Here is a 19,771-nt window from a genome sequence, read left to right as displayed (position 1 = left end):
TCTGTGTCTTGGTATTTTACTGGGTTTTCTTCCTTACTTGTCACTTACTTAAGCTTCTCCCTCCCCCTCACTCTATTTTATTTCTGGTATCTGGAACTTGCTCATTTGCCCCTTCTCCCGTTCATCTTCTCAGCTTATACTATAAGCTGTGTCTTGTTTCTTCGTATTTCTTTTTTCTTGAAAATGCTATATTCTAATATTTTCCTATACATATGCCACATTCTCTTCAGTGTATCCTTTTAAACATTTAAATGAAGTTAACTTTAAGATGTGCAAATTAAAGAACATTTGAAAAAATAGAAAAATGTAGAAACAGGAAGGAAGACCCCTCATTGTTCTTCAGACAAAGGAAGTCACTGTTAACACTAGAATGTGTTCTTTTTAGACTGCTTTACACACAAGATTTTTTAAAACTATGTTTGATAGTATAAGTAGTCTTTGATAGTCTTAATGTCTAAATATGGTAATGTAAGTGTTTTTCTTAATATGTTTTAATGGCTACATAATTGAGTGGATATATCTTAGTTTAAAAACCGTTTCCTCATTGTAGATCATTAAGATAATTTTTAATTATTTTACTATTGTAAATAGTGTTAGGGAAAATATCTTTGTTTACTAAGCCAAGGAAGGGTGTATTTTTATTTTGTGTTTATTTGTTTTATTTAGGGTGATTATTATTTCTTTAGCATAGATCCCAGAAGTTCAATTACAGTCTTTGGGAAAGGGTTTGGGGACCTTGATAATAAGGTCAATTTGCTTTCAAAACAATATTTGCAATGTATTCTTTGTCTGGCATTCATGAGCGTGTGTTTTTCACCTCATTCTTGCAACATTAAGTGTTCTCATTTTAAAAGAAAGGTTTGCTAATATAATATGTGAAAATGGCTTTTCTCTTGAATGAAACTGCTTATTAGTAAGGGTGCATGCATTTCCATGAATCTGTTTATTATTAACCCTTATTCATTAGGTCTTTCACCCCTTCTTTCCCTTTCCATTACCTCGTGCCCACATGCTAATTTCCTGTGCTTATCCTTAGTCCCTTCTGCTTGCTTTTTAACCCCCAATGTTAATTTTGTAATTCTCTTTTGTCTCGTGTCCAGTAACTTGTGGGGCAGTGGGACCCAAACTGCATTTTAGGAGCATTTTTATGAGTTGTTCTCAGCAGGTGTCTTCAAGGCCCCAAGTTCTTTTTTTGTCCCCCACTGTGAAAAACTGATTGGCAGCTGGTGACAGGCAGGGCACTGGTGCTTGGCACTCACAGGAAGCCTTGCAGGAGGTGCCCAGAGTCACAGTGGAGGAAGTGTGGCCAAGCCAGCACAAGGTGGGGGACCAGATGTCGCCCGATTATGTTCCATTGAAATCCAAACAAAGCCCCAGATTCAGGATCATTTCCTTGAGACTCCCCAGTTGGAAACTGGCACCGATTCAGAACCTCACAACAGCTGGTCTCCCCATGCTAGGATTTATGTGCCTTGCAGGAAACTTTACCTGTGTGTTATTGATTGATTTCTGTAAAGCAATCAAACACTATCTCGAAGACCCAAAGCGTACTGCTCTCTGCTGAAAATAAAAAGAGCCCGTATATCACTGAACACGCGAGCAGTCTTATTACAGGCTTGGGAACTCTGAGAAGGATGCTTTGTCCTTGTTATTTATGCCACCCATGTTAACCTTGAGGCTGTATCCTGACACTCGCAGCTTGGCAATGACAATGCTCCACTCTTGTTAGGAGACTAAACCCACCCTTTAGAAATAAATTCTATTATAAAATAAGCTTTCAGGGGACACCAGCAGATGAGAAATCATGCTTATGCTTCTCATATTCCAGTTCATGTTGGGAAATCTGAGAATCTTTCCAAAAGCTCCTTACTTGTAATCGTCCAGGTCATTTGCATCTATGCCGCCCACTTTCCTGCTCCCAAGGAAGGTGAGCCGGAAGCCTAACAATTTCCTTTTCTGAGTATCAAGGAGGAAAAGCAAACAGAAACCGTCCTCCCCACCCACCGTCACCCCCAAAGATATTGTAGTTGTTTGTGCTGAGCAGCAGAGGAAGGTTTCAATCTGAAAACAAAACAAATATTTTTAAGAAAAACTAGAACAAAGAATAGTGAAAGTACATCAGTTTATCTAATATTTAGCTAAATACGTATTCCTGACTTAGATCCAGGAGCTCTATTTTATGCATCACCTTTATAATACTGGCTGCTCCTGCTGTTTCCATCACCTGATAAGGTCTGGGTGACTCTCCCTTCCTCTCTCCCTCTCCCTCTGACTGCCTGGCGGTCCTCAACCCAGATTCTCAGACCTCACAGTGAGATTCTGGAGCTAGCCCTCTCCATTAGAAACAAACAAAATAAATTGTTTCCATTCCCCAAAGGAATGTGCTAAAGCCTTTTTTCCTCTTTAACATGGATGCAATTTAAATTTGGCAAGAGCTGGACACAGTATACCTCACTCTGAGGAGAAAGCCTTGTGAGAGAGACCCTTACAGAAAGACCCCTTCATCCTCCCTGTGAACTGTCAATGACAGAAAGTAAGCAGGTCATGCCCTCAGCACCCACAGGGTTTCTGCAGAATCCTCACCCATTCCCTCATTCCACAAAAATGTCTTCAGTACCTACTACCTGGAAACCCAGTGTGCAGGTTCCTCCCCGGCTGTTCCCGCAAGGCTGTGAAGTCAGAGCTTCTTACCGTGTGCGTTTCGTCCCCTTCATCTCTTACCACACCAGGGGCGCCCAAATATCGTTCAGTGACATTTCTCTTCGTTACTCTGATTCAGAATCCTGCTTGTCTGTAATGCTCTGTAGGTGAGGAATTAAAGGGAAATAAGGATAAGACATGGCCCATTCATGACAGGCATTAAAGGGAAATCACCTGAGATGATCCGTCAAAACTTGATCAAAGACAATAATGTGATCAAGGGCCAACTCAAGCAGAACCAAAGAATATGCACATGACTCAGAAGAGCAGCCCTGGCCCTTGCCAGTGTCCTGCTTCTTTCTCCTTCCCTTCCCTGTTCCTCCTCTATGTTGGTAAAACATTTCCTGCTCAAGAATCTAACAGATTCCAACATTTTTGCTCAAACACTGGACTGGACAACGTCTTTGCTCAAACACTGTGGACAGTCCTCTGGACTGGGGCAATCATCTCGGAGGGTCAGACCCCAGGTCAGTTAAGGCCAGAGGAAAGGTTCCTCGAGGTCATGTTGGAGATGGACTTATCTGTCTTTCCTTAACTCTAAAAACACTTGATATTCTTTTTTTTTTTTTTGAACAATTATTTTTGAATTTTTTTTTTTATACAGCAGGTTCTTATTAGTTATCCATTTTATACATATTAGTGTATACATGTCAATCCCAATCTCCCAGTTCATCACACCACCACCAACACCCCCTGCCACCTTCCCCCCTGATGTCCATACGTCTGTTCTCTACATCTGTGTCTCTGTTTCTGCCTTGCAAACCGGTTCATCTGTACCATTTTTCTAGGTTCCACATATATGCGTTAATATACGATATTTGTTTTTCTAAAGACACTTGATATTCTTAACGCACCCTAGCCTGTCCTAATAATCCTTTATTCATTGATCATACTCACAAATTCACCAAAACATTTACTGAATCAATTTATACTTTGAGTCCGTTCCACTTTCACAACCCCTCTTACGGCACAGCACACAGCTTTTCATGTTCCTCAGCTCACTTTATCCCTAGCCCCAGTGTTCTGGGAACCGGCTGTCGTGTCTAGTTCACACAACCCATAACGGTTCTCATTTTATACCTTTTGAACAGTCTTTCTCTCATCCATTCTCCCTTCATCCTCTTCAATTCTTGAAACTGAAAAGATTCTCAAGGTTCCAAGTGAGCTCTGACCTCATCCTGCTTCCTTCTTTAGTGGCTCCCGTAAAGCTTAGATTCATGAGTATCAAAGTGAGAGGAGCATTGGGTCAGGGAGACATGTTGGCTGGAGCAAGGGGTTGACCTGCAGACAAAAAGTGACGAACAGCCCTTAAAAGTCCACTGTCCACTAATGAGGAAGGTTCCTGGTGAACTGTCATAAATTCCACTCATCACTACAGACACTGGGGATTTTTATGTTCACCTAAGATATTCACAGAATGGTGACCTGACTCCCAAGGGGTCAACAAAAGCAGGTGTGGGGAAGAGTCCACAAGCTGTGTATAAGCTTACAAAATGTATCTCTACCCTTGATTAGTCTGGAGAGGCTAAGGAAAATGTCAAGTTTCTTTGATTTGGCTGAACTATGTGTACAGTGTAGTTAATCCTGTGGATCTCATACTGATCCAAACAAAGCTGGCCAACATATATGTCTTTGATTAATTATATGAAAATGGGGAGAATTAGGACTTGAAATATACGTTTTGGCAAATAAAGCATTTAAAATATTAGCCTGTGTGTGCAAATAACAAGACATAAGGCCTTAAGGAAAACCTAAAGCTGAAGATCTTTCCTGTGATCTAGATATGGAGCGTGAAGCATTTTTCTTCCTCCAGCAACCCCTCCCAAATGCAGTGTCTCACAAGGGAATACGAGCTTTATGACAGGGGCTTCCTGGTGGTGCAGTGGTTAAGAATCCGCCTGCCAATACAGGGAACACGGGTTCGAGCCCTGGTCCGGGAAGATCCCACATGCCACGGAGCAACTAAGCCTGTGAGCCACAACTACTGAGCCTGTGCTCTAGAGCCTGCGCGCCGCAACTACTGAGCCCACGTACCACAACTACTGAAACCCGCGTGCCTAGAGCCCGTGCTCCGCAGCAAGAGAAGCCACCGCAATGAGAAGCCCGCGCACTGCAATGAGACACAACACAGCCAAAAATAAAAGAAATAAATATAAATAAATAAATAAATACTTTTTTTTTTAAAAGACCTTTACGACATCCGTATGACTGGCATTGTTCCTAGAGCCTCAGGTTCACAGGGATCGAAACTAAGTGGTCTAGCTTGTGCCTTATTCAGCCTTCCTCAGCGGAATACATTGTTCAATAGCTAAAGATTGATAACAAGTTTTAAAGAGCATGATGTGCCAGCTATGCCTTGGTTAATGAGAAACCCAGTTACGTGTCAAGGAAGCTTATTAGTCACGCGTGACCATATATAAAATTACGGTAGCTGCCTTTATGGCCCCCAAATTAGGCAGTAGTGAGGAATTTACCGTATACTGACCAGTTTCTTGTCTCCTAAAACAGTCATAAGTCATACGATGCCAGCGTAGTCATACTCCTGCAGTGCAGTTGTGAGCTGTCAGGCTCCATCACTGTAAATATTCCCTTGATGAGTTTCGCACACAGAGGCTGGAGCTGGCTATGTGATGACCGTGGGTGTGCACTCGTGACGCTGTGATGTGCTAGCCAGGTCCCCTTTGGGGACTGAAGGACTTACTTCCCCAGCAGCTGGGGACGCTGCCTCTTCAGCCCCTCACTGAAGATCCTCTCCAGGAGCCACTCTCACCTGAACTGAGCTGTCTTGCTAAAGGTCAGGCCCCCTTCCCTGGGGCAGCCCCATCCCATCACTGGTCCATGCTTGATATAAAGACCTGGCCCACTTACCCCAATTCGGGGCAACACTGAACGGCCAGCCCAGCTTCAGAGCTCTTGGTGGGGTCAGCTAAGGCCCTTGTTGAGACTGCATCATAGACACACTTCTCCCTCTGCCGTACCACCCTTCCTTCTTTTCTCCAAACAGGCACTGATCCTCAGACACTCCCTAATAAACCTGAGTCTGCTGGTTCCCATCTCAGAGTCTGCTCCACAGGGAACCTGACCTGCTGTCAACTGCTGCAGACTCTTACAGATGAGGAGCCTGGGGTCCAGAAAGGCCCCAGTTGGCTCAAAGTTATGTAGTCAGCTACTGGTGAACGGCTTCCTGTTCCTGTCTTCTCTCCACCTCTCCACAGCGAGCAGAGCCTATGTAGTCACTAGAGTCTGGACTCAGTGCTGGCCACATAATCATCAGTGCAGCCTAAGCAAGACGAGAATGTGCAGGGAAATACTGCTTGAATAAAGACCTAGAAGGAGCACTGAACTTGATGTACTGAGCCCAGGATAATCCATTTCTTAGAAGCCTCCCTCCACCCAGTACCTACTGTCTGCCCACCCACACGTCGGTAACCACCAACATTGCTTTAGGTAGAAAGCGTGTCCTTTTCTGTTTGCAAAGCCAAATTAAGAGGCGATGGAGAAAAAGTTTTGAGCTTTGAGCTAAATTGCCTCTTTCTCCCTTGACTTTCCCCTGTAATCTTTGGGAGAACATTTGAATACTTTGTGCTGTAAAGTTTCCTTCTGACTGTATTACCTTATGTCATGGAATCACTGTAAAAAAGAGCTAAGTTACAGCTACTTCTATACGTGTTAAATAGTGCTTCTGCAAAAGCTTGAATTTAGTTTAATAGATAATAGAGGTGAACTTCAAGATTAAAACTGAAATCTTCCCCATTCCTTAAGTATGTTGGTATGTCTGTGTGTGTGCATTTGTGTACATATACATATGGGTGTGTGTATGTGTGTGTTTGCACGGGTATGTGTGGGTTTATGCGTGTGTGAATGTATGGGTGTGTGTTTGCATGGATGTGTGGGGGGTATATGCATGGATATGTTTGCGTGGATATGTGTGTGTTTGCATTGTGTATGTGTGTGTTTGCATGCACGTGAATGCATGGATGTGTTTGCATGTGTGTATGTATGGGTGTGTTTGCATGGACATGTTTGCATATGCCTTATGGTGTATGCATATGTGTGTTTGCATGTGTGTGTGTGTGCACATGCACATTCTCTATTAACATGATGCCATTGGCAGGGTGCATGTCACTCTCTGGAGACTCACGGCTCTCTGCTTTCGATTACACTCAGTCTAGTCCAAAACCCCTCTGAACTAATCCTAATCAACTTGGAAGCCACCAGTCTCAGGCATGAGGCTGTCAAATGTGAGTGTTTGCAGATGTCAGTGAGGATGGCAGGAATCCAGGGGGACAGATCAAGGCTTAGTCACTGAAAAATGCGTGCCAGTGCATCCTAGCTCCAGAGCACTATCGCAGCCGTAAGAAAAATGTGTCGTGACAATAAATCAATAACCTCTTGGAGATGATTCTTCTCTGAAATATCCCTGATTAATTATGCCAGCACACACTTGGCCACAGTACTTTGCTCCAGCATTAACTTAATGCTTTTTGCGTGAAGCAGGATTATAACTCATTCTCATAAGTCAAATTTGACATTCCAAATTGGGCTTTAAAGGTTTGGGTTATAGATTTTATAACGTCTTCATGTCAAACATAATTGCTCTTATTGCTGCAATCAATAAACATTTGCCAATCAATCAGAATAACATTTATTTTATCATAAACAAGGCTAAATTAAAACCATTTGAAATCATTGTATTTGAAGACTCAGTGAAGAAGGTTCTTTAGGACCATTGAAATCTGCTTGTGCACTGCGGTGGAAGAGTGCGGGGAAATTACCAAAGTTGATGGAAATGTGTTACTATTCTCTCACTTCAGAAGAATTAATGCCTCTCTATATTTTGTGAACATGTAGCTTTAGTTGGGGGACTTAGTCCCAGATGAATATGGTTTGGGGCAAAGTAGTTCCCTTCCTTTCTGTAATAGAAGATTATAATTTTTGTACCTTCAAGATGAAGGTACTTTTTAATTTATTTATATACTTCATCCAGGAACTTATTTTTTTATTCATCTTAAATTACCAGGGTTTTTTTTTTTAAATAATAAAACTAATGGACAATAGTGTTTACCTAAGTGAAAATCATACTATCATGGTCCTTGAACAAAGGTTTGTTGAGACCCTGTTAAGTTCTGCACGGAGAAGAGAGCTGAGTGTACAGCGGTCAGTAAAGCTTGTTTCTTCTCCCTAAAGAAGCGTTCCCCACGCCTCAGGGCCCCCTTCCTTCATGTTCACTGTGGCATTATGTGGCATATTAATATTCAGTCTCTTCACAGCTGCATCGGCCTAGAATAGTGTCCACATCACTCCTATTAATAACAGCCCGTTGACCAGAACTCGTCCCAACGGCCCCACCTAGCTGTGAAGGGGCAGAGGTCTGTGAGGGATGATTCCCGGATGAGCAGAAAATGACCTTGCCGTAAGTGTGTACTACAGAGAAGGCCCCAAATATCCAGGGGATTCTAATCAGAGAGAAGAGCATGGGCAAAGGCATGGCCGTGGAAAGCCTCTTGGTGGAGCGGTGAAGTTGCCAGTACAGAGCGGTAGGAGATTAGTCTAGAAAAGCACGCTGTGTCCGATAGATAGTAAGAGTCTCTGAAGGCAATGCTAAGAAGCTTGGATTTTGTTCTGAAGATAGTGAGAATCTTCTAGAGAAGGGAATCAAGGGGTCAGAATAATACTCTGAGAGTGGAGGATGCACATGTGCGTGCATGAGTGGATTCTGTGGAGCTCAGGATAATTTTTGAGAAGCATATGAATAACATTACAATCCTAGTTTCTTATTTTTTCAGTTTCTTTTTTAATTTCAGAGCACTCCTAATAATGAATTTCGTTTTTCTGTACTTGCTCCCTGAACTTGACTGTGTGTAATGATCTTTAAGAATGCTGTAAATTTTACTGATGACAGGAACACTTGATTAAATTTCCTTTCCCTTGCCTTCTACTACATCTCCCATTGCTCTTCCTTCCACCCCTCTTCTACCCACCCCCTAAATGCTTTCCAAGTACTTTTAAGGAGAGTAGACCAAAGAAAAGACAGGAAACTAACACCAATAGCATCTCAGAGAGTGCCTGTCTGTGTCAGTGGATTGGGGTTATTCTTATTCCTGCCGCTCTGCCTGCCTGAGGGCCTTAGTACCCATGGGATTTACCCCCAAACATGAGCACAAAGTCTGGTCTGACAGTCTGCCTTTTAAACTTGGGTGTAGAGGCCACTCATCTCTCAGCCCCTGAGTCCCCCTGAGATGAGTGGCTGGGTGAGGGAAGGGCCAGGCTCCTTCTCCCAGGCACAGCCATGAGACCAAGAGCTTCCCTTCCCTGTACCCGTTCTTGCATTGACTGTTCCCAATCCTCACGTCTTCCCAAGGGCTTCACAGGTAATAGAGCATCACGGTTAAAGGATAAGCTCAGAACCCAAACTGCCCAAGTCTAAGCCCAAACCCACCGCCTTCCAGTTGGTAACCTCAAGCAACTTCTCAACTTCTCTGTGCCTCAGTTTTTGTAAAACAGAACTGATGTTAACATATGCCTCAGAGGAGCCCTGTGAGATGCAAATGACTTTAATCCGTGTAGAGGACTGGCATGCGGTAGATGTTAGATGATATTATTGAGCACTTTGTCTTAAGTGAGAAATATCCCAAAATAACTTCAATTATTTTTTGTTTATACTGTACAAGCCACTTTTACTATAGAATCTCCTACAATCCTCATGCAGCCCTAATGAATTTGGTCTTTTCTGAGCTGAGAGACTCCACGTTTGTATTAGCCTCATTGAAATGCATTCCCAAGAACAGCCGTCTATTGGGGCAAGGATCTTTGTCTGCTCTGTTCTGGGATATATTTAAATACCTGAAATCGTGAGTGGCACACGGCAGGAATACAATCAGCATTTATTGAATGAATGAACAAACAAGCAAGCTTGGGGGGCAGTGTGTGTCACAGTCAAAGCACAGATTTGTGGTCTGGTAGATCTGAGGTCTGAGGCTGGCTGCACTGTTTACTAGTTCTACATGACCTCTGACAAGTTAATCCCTCTGTTCCTGCATTTCTTCATTTATAAAATGAAGGTGCAAATACCAATTTCATTAGAGTTGCTCTAAGAATTAAACATCATGCTGGTGCAAAATGTTTAGTATAGAACTGAGCTTGTTTTACTAGCTCAGGAGATGGTAGCCATTCTTATCACTATGTATTCAGTATTTCTGCACATAAATGAATGACGGGGGAAGCAACATAAGACACAGAGGGATGAATGAAGTCATTAACGTGTTTACCTATCATATATATGCTTTGCCAGAATTAAGACCAGCTTTCTTTTTTAACCTTTCCCCTATGCTGTTTTCAGTATTATGGTAATTACTAAAGTAAAAGAGAAAAGAAGAGTAGAAACGGGGAAGTTGTAGGTGAGGAGGCTGAGGAGAGGTAGGGGAGAGGGGAGGCTGAGGAAGACCTAAAAGAAAGTCATGGAGAGAATCAAGTCCCTTTCTTCAGGAAAGAGCGAGAAGGAAGGAAAAGAGGCAGGAGAGAGCAGCAGGTCGGTAGATAAATCTCTCCTCTCTGCAGTCCGTCCTCCACCCAGCCTCCAGCTTGCTCTTTCTACTATTAATACCCAAATATGTTTCCCCTGTGTCTGTATACCTTCAACTCTGTGGAGGAGTTTAAGCCTATAGAGCTAGCTCTGCTTCTTCCAGGACAAAGTCCATATACAAGCCTTCCGCATTTTGGCTTCTGCCTACCTCACCTGTCCAGACTTAAGTCTTCATGCCCTTTCACGTCCCACAATGGTGACAGTCCCTCGGTGGTCTGTACTGTGCTTCACACACTATTTCTTCTTCTTGGCCTTGTGAATGAACTTCTTCCTTTACCCTTTCTTCTGCTTGCGAAGCCCTAGTCACACATAAAAACCTGGTTGAACTGTCTCCTGCTGCGTGAATCCTTCCTTCAACCCGCCCTAGCAGACCAGATCACTCTGGCCATTGCACCGTTGCGAGTCTGCACGTCTGCATGCATCTCATCGTATTATAATCACTTGATCATCTGAGGGCGGTAATTCGAGGTGCTCTTCTGTGAGAACCCCAAACACTAATTGTGAAATGTTCACGGAAGAAGTGAATATCAGGTCACTTTCAAGTCGCTGTTACGTTTTAAGGTACAACGTGGGTTAATTCTGGAATCACATTCACAAAAAGAAGAATTCCTTGTGGTGGCCCACAGGCTGCTGGGCTGAAAAGAAGGCACCACTCTGGAGCCCCCCAGTAATGCCACAGACCCTTGGCACCTTGTGGATACCTTCATTAGGAAGATTCAGGAAGAGATATTAACTTCCCTCAAGTCATATTAAAAATGCTTTTTAAATGCAAAAATAACAGCCCAGTAAAATGGTGCCACTGTCTTAGCGTAATTGTTTCTGTAATGCACCATTTGCTCTTAATTGCAAGGATATGCATGGCTTGGTTTAATGCGTGGCACTATTTTGTTTATTTGGCCTAATTATTAAAACCATATCCTAAGAGCTGTCGGGGCTAATGTTAGAACTGGATGAGTCCATAAAGCATTCTGGAAATGCCTGGAACATACTGGCACTTAATGGCACTTAATAAATATTGGTTCCATCTGAATCTAAGTTTCTGACCCTGGGTCACTTTTCTAATGTCATTCTGAGATGCCCTTGTAAGCGCATCTCAGACCGATTTGACAGCCAGCAGGAACGGGTATCCAACACCACACAGGAAAGGCACAATTTAAAAGGCTCTGGCAGTTTCTGGGGAGATTCTGTGTCATATTGTACCGGCATCACCACATTAAAACCAGCACCTCAGCCCTTAGGAGAGGGAGGCCCGTGACGCGGGAAAGTTCCATTTGACTCCTGGAGACTGGAAACTACTGAGGTTAAAACGGGCAGTTTTCTGTCCCTCAAAGCACTAAAATATCCCTACTGTGAAGAGAGTGAGGGAAGGTGGCGAATCCTGAGCTGACCCATCAGTAAAATTAATAATGACAGTTTCTGGTGGCAGGATAAAACATTTGGTCAGGGTTTCAGAGTTAAAAATGTAGGTTTTTTAGAGCCTGCATCAGCTTTGTTTCCAGGCTTCCTGGGATGACATTGCCGTGTCCTCACATCCACTGACTGAATTTACGCTTACTCCAGGGGAAGCCCCCACCCCAGCTCTGCGCATGCCCCACCCAACGCTGCTTTTCCCTGCGTTCATCAAACGTTTGCCTTATTTGGAGAGCCCGGAAGATTTGCAAAGGTTAGGATCAGTTAGTGTTTTGTGATTTTTTTTTTTTTTGCCAGTCTTTCTCATGTCACCCTTCCTATCGTTTTAGAACACATTTTGCTAATACGATGGGTTTTGTCTTCAAACTTGGAAATTCCTTCTTGCTTTATTATAGCACAAAAATTTCTATTTTAATCCCCTTTTACTCTAGAGGTGGTTAAGGGGTGGGGGGAGCAAAGGAACAAAATATTCATGTTACAATATGGAATTAATAATAATTATTAATTTTACCTTTCTGTATCCTAGAGCAGTTTTCCATATTATTTTTATTTATGATATACCTGTCAATTGTTAGGACATCATAAGGACTCTCCCTCACCGCATCCTCCCCAGCAAATCTGGTCACACCTCTAGCCCTGCCTGCAGCCAAGTACCCACAAGAATGCAAGTGCTCTGAACATGTACACACACACACACACACACACACACACACGCACGCACACAGCCATCCTTCAACTTTTTACTTACGATCAAAAGTTGTCATAGGATATAAGAAAGACTAGATATCCTGACACCCATGAAGGCAAGAGCTGTGGTCTACCGTCGTGGGGGCCACCATGAGCGCTACTCCACTGGAATCCAGTAAAGCAAATGCCGCAGGAGCTGGGCCCAACAATCTCATTTTTAACAAGCTCATCTGGCGATTTGATGCATCCGTTACTTTGAGGACATTCCCAGAGGTCTGCCTGTGCTCTACAGATGCAAATAAGTGGATATGGGGTTGCCGGCTCTCTCATTATCCAGGTAGGCAGGGGCTGGTCTGGCACACCTTATGTTCTAAAGCTGCTTTTGCTTCCCAGGAAGAAACAATTCTTTTTGTCTTTTTCTTTAAATTCATTTTTATTGGCATACAGTTGATTTACAATGTTGTGTTAGTTTCTGCTATACAGCAAAGTGAGTCAGTTGTACATATATATATATCAACTCTTTTTTAGATTCTATTCCTATATAGATCATTACAGGATATTGAATAGAGTTCCCTGTGCTACACAGTAGGTCCTTATTAGTTATCTATTTAATATATAGTAGTGTGTATATGTCAATCCCAGTCTCCCAATTTATCCCTCCCCCCCTTCCCCCTTGGTAACCATAAGTTTGTTTTCTACATCTGTGACTCTATTTCTGTTTTGTAAATAGGTTCATTTGTGCCATTTTTTTAGATTCCATGTATAAGCGATAGCATATGATATTTGTCTTTCTCTGTCTGACTTATTTCACTCAGTATGACAATCTCTAGGCCCATCCATGAGGCTGCAAATGGCATTATTTTGTTCTTTTTTATGGCTGAGTAATATTCCATTGTATGTATGTGCCACATCTTCTTTATCCATTCCTCCATTGATGGACATTTAGGTTGCTTCCATGTCCTGGCTATTCAAAAAGATACATGTATCCCACTGTTCACTGAAACAATTTTTAATCTTTGTTCATATGGTATGGTAGCAGTACTCTTCTATTTAAAAAAAAAATACTTTGGAGAGAAGGAGAAAGACCAGAGAAATGGCAGGTGAAGAGTCCTCACATCTTGTTTAATATTTTTTGTGTTGCACACTCTGACTGCAGCCACAGATGCTAGAGCTCTGAAGTAATCTTGAGTGCTCCCCTAATTCATCCGCTCTAGTTGCCTGAATCCATACTATCACACAGCATATATTTTTATCCTTCTATTTATTCCACAGCAAAGTTTATTATAGAACTTCCCTTTAGTTTATAGGCTACTGAATGCCATCACAGATAATGAAAATATTTTTCCCCATAGCAAGTCCAGATCCTTCTTGTGTCATGTAAATTCATTTCTTTAATCTTGTGAAATACCATTAAGTTCCTCCATCAATACCTAAACTTCCTACTCATCTGTCTTTCCATTTTTCTGGCAAAAGAACACCTGTTCATAAATCAAATAATTTAGCAGTTAGAAGGTACAGCTACAATTTATAGATAATCTGTTCCAGTGCATAGGTGTGTCTCTGATTGTATGTGAGATAATTTATGTGGTACAGGGGCCTGGCATTAAATAGTGTTGAATCACCTGGTGAAAAGGTAGTTCCCCCGTCAATTATCTTTCAGTCCTTCTGATTTCATGTAGAAGAGTCTGTATTGCATTCTAGTATGTCTTTAATGCCCCTCTAATACTGACTAACATCCCTATTTAGCAGGCCTCAGAATCAAACAGGCAAACATGTCTATCAAACATTTATTAAGATCAATTAGTTTTCATTGTATTTGTTTTTGTGGTTATCTTTCTTAATGTGTTCCATTTATGAGAGTTTATAAATCTCATAAGTTTTCCTTTAAATATATTTATTTAAGAAAAAATGTGAATTGACTAAGAAAATAATTTTTTTAAAAAAAATCAAGTAGCATGCGACAGGACTGCATTAGGACTTTTGACTTTAGTAGGCACTTTGCATTTGTGGGTCCCTTCCTCCGTATAATATTGTTCAGAATGCTTATATGCCACAGGAAAGAACTCATTTAGTAAAATATGTTTTTCACAGTGAAAATATTTTTGTTTATTTTGAGGCTCAACCAAAAAATAGTTCTTGTCTGTTGAGAGACATCGTAAGTGATCTTCAATCATGCACTCCCACAGGTTTTTTGAGTCAAAGATTATTTAACTCTGATATCTTTTAAAGATATAATTCTAATATAGAAAACAGAGCATGGAATTTGGAGACAGACGGAACTGGTCTTGAACCCTCTCCAGACTTAATAGCTCTGTGATCTTGGGCAAGACAATTACCTTTTATGAGTCTTTATTATCTCATCCGCAGGATGGAGTTGGTAACTCCCACTTAAGGTATGGTTTTGAAGATGAAATTATCTCCACCAATATTTATTGAGCCCCTCCTATATGCCAGGCTCTTTTTTAAGTGCTACAAATACCACAGTGAACAAAACATAAGCGTACCATTCTTGTCCAGCTGATGGTCGTACATGGAGTTGAATATTTCCTTGCTGGTTCTTAAGTCATTGAAGCAGAGTGTTGCCTGGGAGTGGATTAGAACTGAATTTCTTGTACTCCTAGTTCTAAAATAATTATCCCTCTTGCTGCTACAGATTTTGAGTCACAATTAGCTACCAAAGGTTACTTAGAGATTCAGCAAGACCTTTTGTAGATTTTTTTACCGATTTTTTTTTTTTTTTTTTTTTTATAAAACTTCAGCTACCTTCAGGGAAACATATTTGCTATAAATATTTTGCACTATTTTTACCTTTTTTAATATATACTGTTTATCAGTAAACATAATTTGCATTATAAATTTTTAGAAAGGCAGATACACATTCTTCAGTGCCTGAAAATTCTTGATGATAAGCTGTTACCCTCATATAACATTTGCTGCTGGCCAGACTGACATAGGCACAGCTAGCCCCCAAAAGATCTTTTGTCCTCGCTTACGGAACAAGTAGCTCCTTTTTAGTGGTGATGATGCCAGAAATGGAGTGATCTGGAGAGATTTTCATCTTTCAAAGAGATTTTTTTTTTTTTGCCTGGCATCACCAAAGCACATCCTAAGCTTTCCAGGTATGACATCTGATGATCAGCAAGTAGGCTAGGTAAAATAAAGTTAACTGGATAACTGGATAAGAATATTCAGATTAGTTATTTGAACTTATATAACTTTATAGAAAAATGAGTGAATTTTTACTCAGTTTGGAGCAATGGAGGAAGAGGTAGAGCTTAGATATTTTTTAATATTAATGAGTCAAAAATAACATCATCATTCTACAACCCACACAGGCTATTAGAGTCAGCATTATCTTCAGTGTAAACGTTTCATTTGCAGGTATTTTTCTTCTACGATCGATTCGATAAGTCTTGGCCTTAGTGCTAACTATATATTTGAATTTTACATGAATGCGCTATTGTAAAACTGTTGTTGGCATCTCAAATTGTTGGTGAAATTCCAGGCCAATGTTATCTGAGGTGACTAGATTATAGTGAAAAAAAACCAATAAAATAGATCTTTAAAATACATACTGTCTCTGTTTTAACACATATGTATATTTTGTGTGGTTCCCTTCAGAGCTAATTATACTGTTTTAAAACAATAACAGAGAAGCAAAGGATAAGGAAATATAAAGCTGCCCAACTGTGGAATCACCCACCTGACATTCTAGGCATACCATAGTCTAATTACCATGTATTGGCAGTCAGAACAGTTACGCAGAGGAGAAAGTTTAAAGCAAAGAGTTTCCAGTGTCTTATTATTTCTTACAGTATCCTGTCTATTTTTTCTATGAATATAAACAACAAGTTGCTCCGAAGATGTTCGCTTTGATATCCCCACCGTGTCTTTTCCTGCCAAGACCTGCCTGTCACCTGGTTCCATTTTGCTACAATACTTATTAGAGTTTGAAAATCATAACATTCAATTTCCTGCCTTTTCCTTGAATATGCAAACTATACAGCAAGAGCAGAACAAAGATTCTTTCATGGCCATTAAGGAGTATCCTTAATAGAATCCAAACTTGCTGGTGGTTCAGTTCTCAGTTCCACCATCTTCTTACTCTTGGGAAGCTTTCCAATGCTGGAAGGTAAATCTATATCCTGAGCCAGTTTTACCTAAGAAGCTCTTTTTCCCTTATATCTGTCCACCAAATTTCAATATCAAGAGTGCTTGACTTTCTGCTTACCATATGGAGGGGGTAAGTTTTACCCCACCCTGCCCTGCTGAACTGAGTATCTGGAGTGGCCACTGGGTTCGAGAAACAAATGGAAATGTTCCATGCAACTTCTTTGGCGTCTATCTTCCAACATAGTATCTAAATCCATGCACTGCTGGCATCCTTTCTGGAAGCTAATTTGGCTTTATTTTCCAACCTGCTGCTGGTTCACACATAATTTGGCATTATGTATCAACAGCCTTAAAATCTTCATAGCCTTTGACTGTAAGAAAATAATTTAAATCACTATGTTGTACACCTGACACTAATATAATATTGTAACTCATCAATACTTCAATTAAAAAATTAAAAATAAATTTAAAAAATAGTTTAACATTCAAAGACGTCTACAAAAGATATTCATCATGATATTTTTAATAAATTAAAAATTGAAAATCTTTTACTACTTAATGTCCAAGAATAAGAATCAGTTAAATAAATGTTGGTCAGGGAATTCCCTGGCGGTCCAGTGATTAGGACTCGGCACTTTCACTGCTGGGGCCCAGGTCCATCCCCTGGTCAGGGAACTAAGATCCCGCAAGCTGCTCGGCCAAAAATCAATAAATAAGTAAATAAATAAATAAATAAGTAAATAAATAAATAAATGTTGGTACATCTATAAAATGGAGTTTCAAGCAGCTCTGGTCAGCGTTTATATTCTAGAAGTATTTCTATAATGGCATGTCAAAAAGTCTCATACTATAATCCCAAACAAAACTGCATGCACAGTATGATCTTAACTTCTTAACTGTGTATAAATAGCATGAACAAAGAGTGAGGGAAAAGAACGTATAGCAAAATATTAACAGTCGTAACTTTTATTCCTTTCTTATGTTCCAACTTTTTTCCCTATATATCTTTCTATAATTTCTATAATTTCCTGTAACGGGCACAAAGAAAATACAATTTTAAAAATTAAGATACAGAAGAAAAAGAAGGGGAGCAATTGATGGGCTGCATGTTTTCACGTCCATTCTACCTCCTAGGTGAGCCATATACTGCTCTCTGCTGTGGCACTTTGGCTAGAAATGTACACTATCCATTCTCCTACTGAAGACAAATAGCTAATTAGGGGTGATGATAAGAACCTGTGTCACCTGGTCTCTTCTTTTTCAGCACACGACGGTTTTGCCCTTTATATTAATTGAGATGAGGACATCACACCATGCGTATCCCAGCAGGAGCAGCGGACTGGCCGCCATATGTACCTTCTCTGTTGGCTATATATTATGGTAAGGACAGTGCCTGCTGGGCTTTCTTACTGTATTAGATTTTACACTGCTAAATTTGGGCACATATTTCATTATGGATATAATCACTAACAGATTCACACTGCGTGCCTCATTTGGTCCAAGACCTGGGCTTTGTCTCATTTCCCCAGATGCTTATATTTTTAGAAAGTATATGCCAAACCTCACACAACAGGAATTTGTTGAACAATTCCATGTAAGCAGTGGTTCTTCCAAGGCTGCATTTTTCAACTCTTTTTCAAACTAAATGTTTTTCTTGGACATCAGTTTTATTGCTTAAGGGCTTTTTTGCTTGGGATTTTTTGTTGTTGTTGCTTTATTTGGGAGTGAGGGAGTTGCAGCAAATGCAAATGAGGACAGAAGAAATGACCTCTTAGAGGAGTGACTTCTATCCTCTAAGTGAAACAAGTGAAAATGTACATTTTCCTGAGTCAGTTTAAAACCTTTTCCAGAATTTGCTATTACATATAGCATGCATTTAATGGTTTTGTTTTGAAAAATTGAGATAAATAAATAGCAGGAAATCTCTGCTTTGTCTATTGGGCATGAATAAGCCCCAAGTGTGAGGTGCCAAATTTATCTGATAAAAGAATTTTTGCCTGTTGAGTTTACTTCACTTTAATTTCAGTTCTAACCATGTTTTAACATTTCAAAATTATTTATCTTAAGATAGTTTCTTATTTCTCTGTATAATTCCAAGTGCTCTTTGATATATTAGCATACACAGAAAAGGTCTCTCCCGTCAGCATTTCCGCCTCTTGGGACTCTCTTGTCCTGAGTTCTGGGTCACCATCACCTCCTTTAAGTCTTTAGGACTGAATCACGTTCTTCCAAACCCAGGACTGCACTTAATCCCACCAAAATCCGGGAGCACTTTGGGAGGTCCAGTCCCTGTGGAGCGTTTGGCTCCAGCCAGTCAAGAGATATAAAATAAAGGTCAGTACAGTACTTCACATACTCTGCCTGAATGATCACATAATGCTCCAAATCTGAACAAAAAGGGAATTTGCTTTTAGGAAGTCACACCCTGTGGCTGGATCTAAGGGGACATCCAGGCTACAGACCCCAGAACAAACATGCGGTCATGTTCAATTCCATCTGCCACTTCATTGATGAGTCACCGACTGTTCACGAGGACTGGGGAACGTTTGTTTTCCTAGTGACTTTTTAGATTTTTTTTTCTACCCAAAACATTAAGTATTGGCTTTCTCTGAAAGAAAAAATTCAAATGATCCGGGCTCACAGGTGAAGTGTGACTGTGAAATTATATCTTTAAAATGAATGCATGTGCTTTATACATAAGAACTTGATGTTCCAATGACTCTTATCTTTCAGAAGAGTCAGGTAGGAAAGCTAACAGTTATTCCAGGGTTGCTACAATGTTTACAACACGTCTGGAACTGCCTATAGATTTAGTTTAAAAATCAAACGCCCCGGGGCTTCCCTGGTGGCGCAGTGGTTGAGAGTCTGCCTGCCAATGCGGGGGACGCGGGTTCGAGCCCTGGTCTGGGAGGATCCCGCATGCCGCGGAGCAACTGGGCTCGTGAGCCGCAACTGCTGAGCCTGCGCGTCTGGAGCCTGTGCTCCGCAGCAAGAGAGGCCGCGATGGTGAGAGGCCCGCGCACCGCGATGAAGAGTGGCTCCCGCTTGCCACAACTAGAGAAAGCCCTCGCACAGAAAACGAAGACCTAACACAGCCAAAAATAAATAAATAAATAATTCTTTAAAAAAAAAAAAAAATCAAACGCCCGGGCTTCCCTGGTGGTGCAGTAGTTAAGAATCCGCCTGCTAACGCAGGGGACACAGGTTCAAGCCCTCGTCCAGGAAGATCCCACATGCCGCGGAGCAACTAAGCCCGTGCGCCACGGCTACTGAGCCTGC

The 19,771-nt window shown here is 41.1% G+C and overlaps 1 protein-coding gene across 2 annotated transcripts in view; it reads left to right on the top strand.

The window, feature by feature from the left end:
• Positions 1 to 19,771, top strand: part of AIG1 (androgen induced 1) — a 230,535-nt gene that overhangs the window by 172,657 nt on the left and 38,107 nt on the right. Inside the window, exon 4 of one of the 2 annotated variants that reach the window (XM_036872008.1) lies at positions 17,757 to 17,872. The exons of the other annotated variant lie outside the window; for it this stretch is intronic. Within the exon in view, the coding sequence (XP_036727903.1) occupies positions 17,757 to 17,872 (116 nt within the window). The remainder of the gene's footprint in view (positions 1 to 17,756; positions 17,873 to 19,771) is intronic. 2 annotated transcript variants of the gene reach the window in all.

Source organism: Balaenoptera musculus, chromosome 12, assembly GCF_009873245.2.
Source record: "Balaenoptera musculus isolate JJ_BM4_2016_0621 chromosome 12, mBalMus1.pri.v3, whole genome shotgun sequence".
NCBI lineage: Eukaryota > Metazoa > Chordata > Mammalia > Artiodactyla > Balaenopteridae > Balaenoptera > Balaenoptera musculus.
The sequence above is the reverse complement of the archived record's forward strand: the minus strand, read 5'-3'. Positions and strand labels throughout refer to the sequence as shown.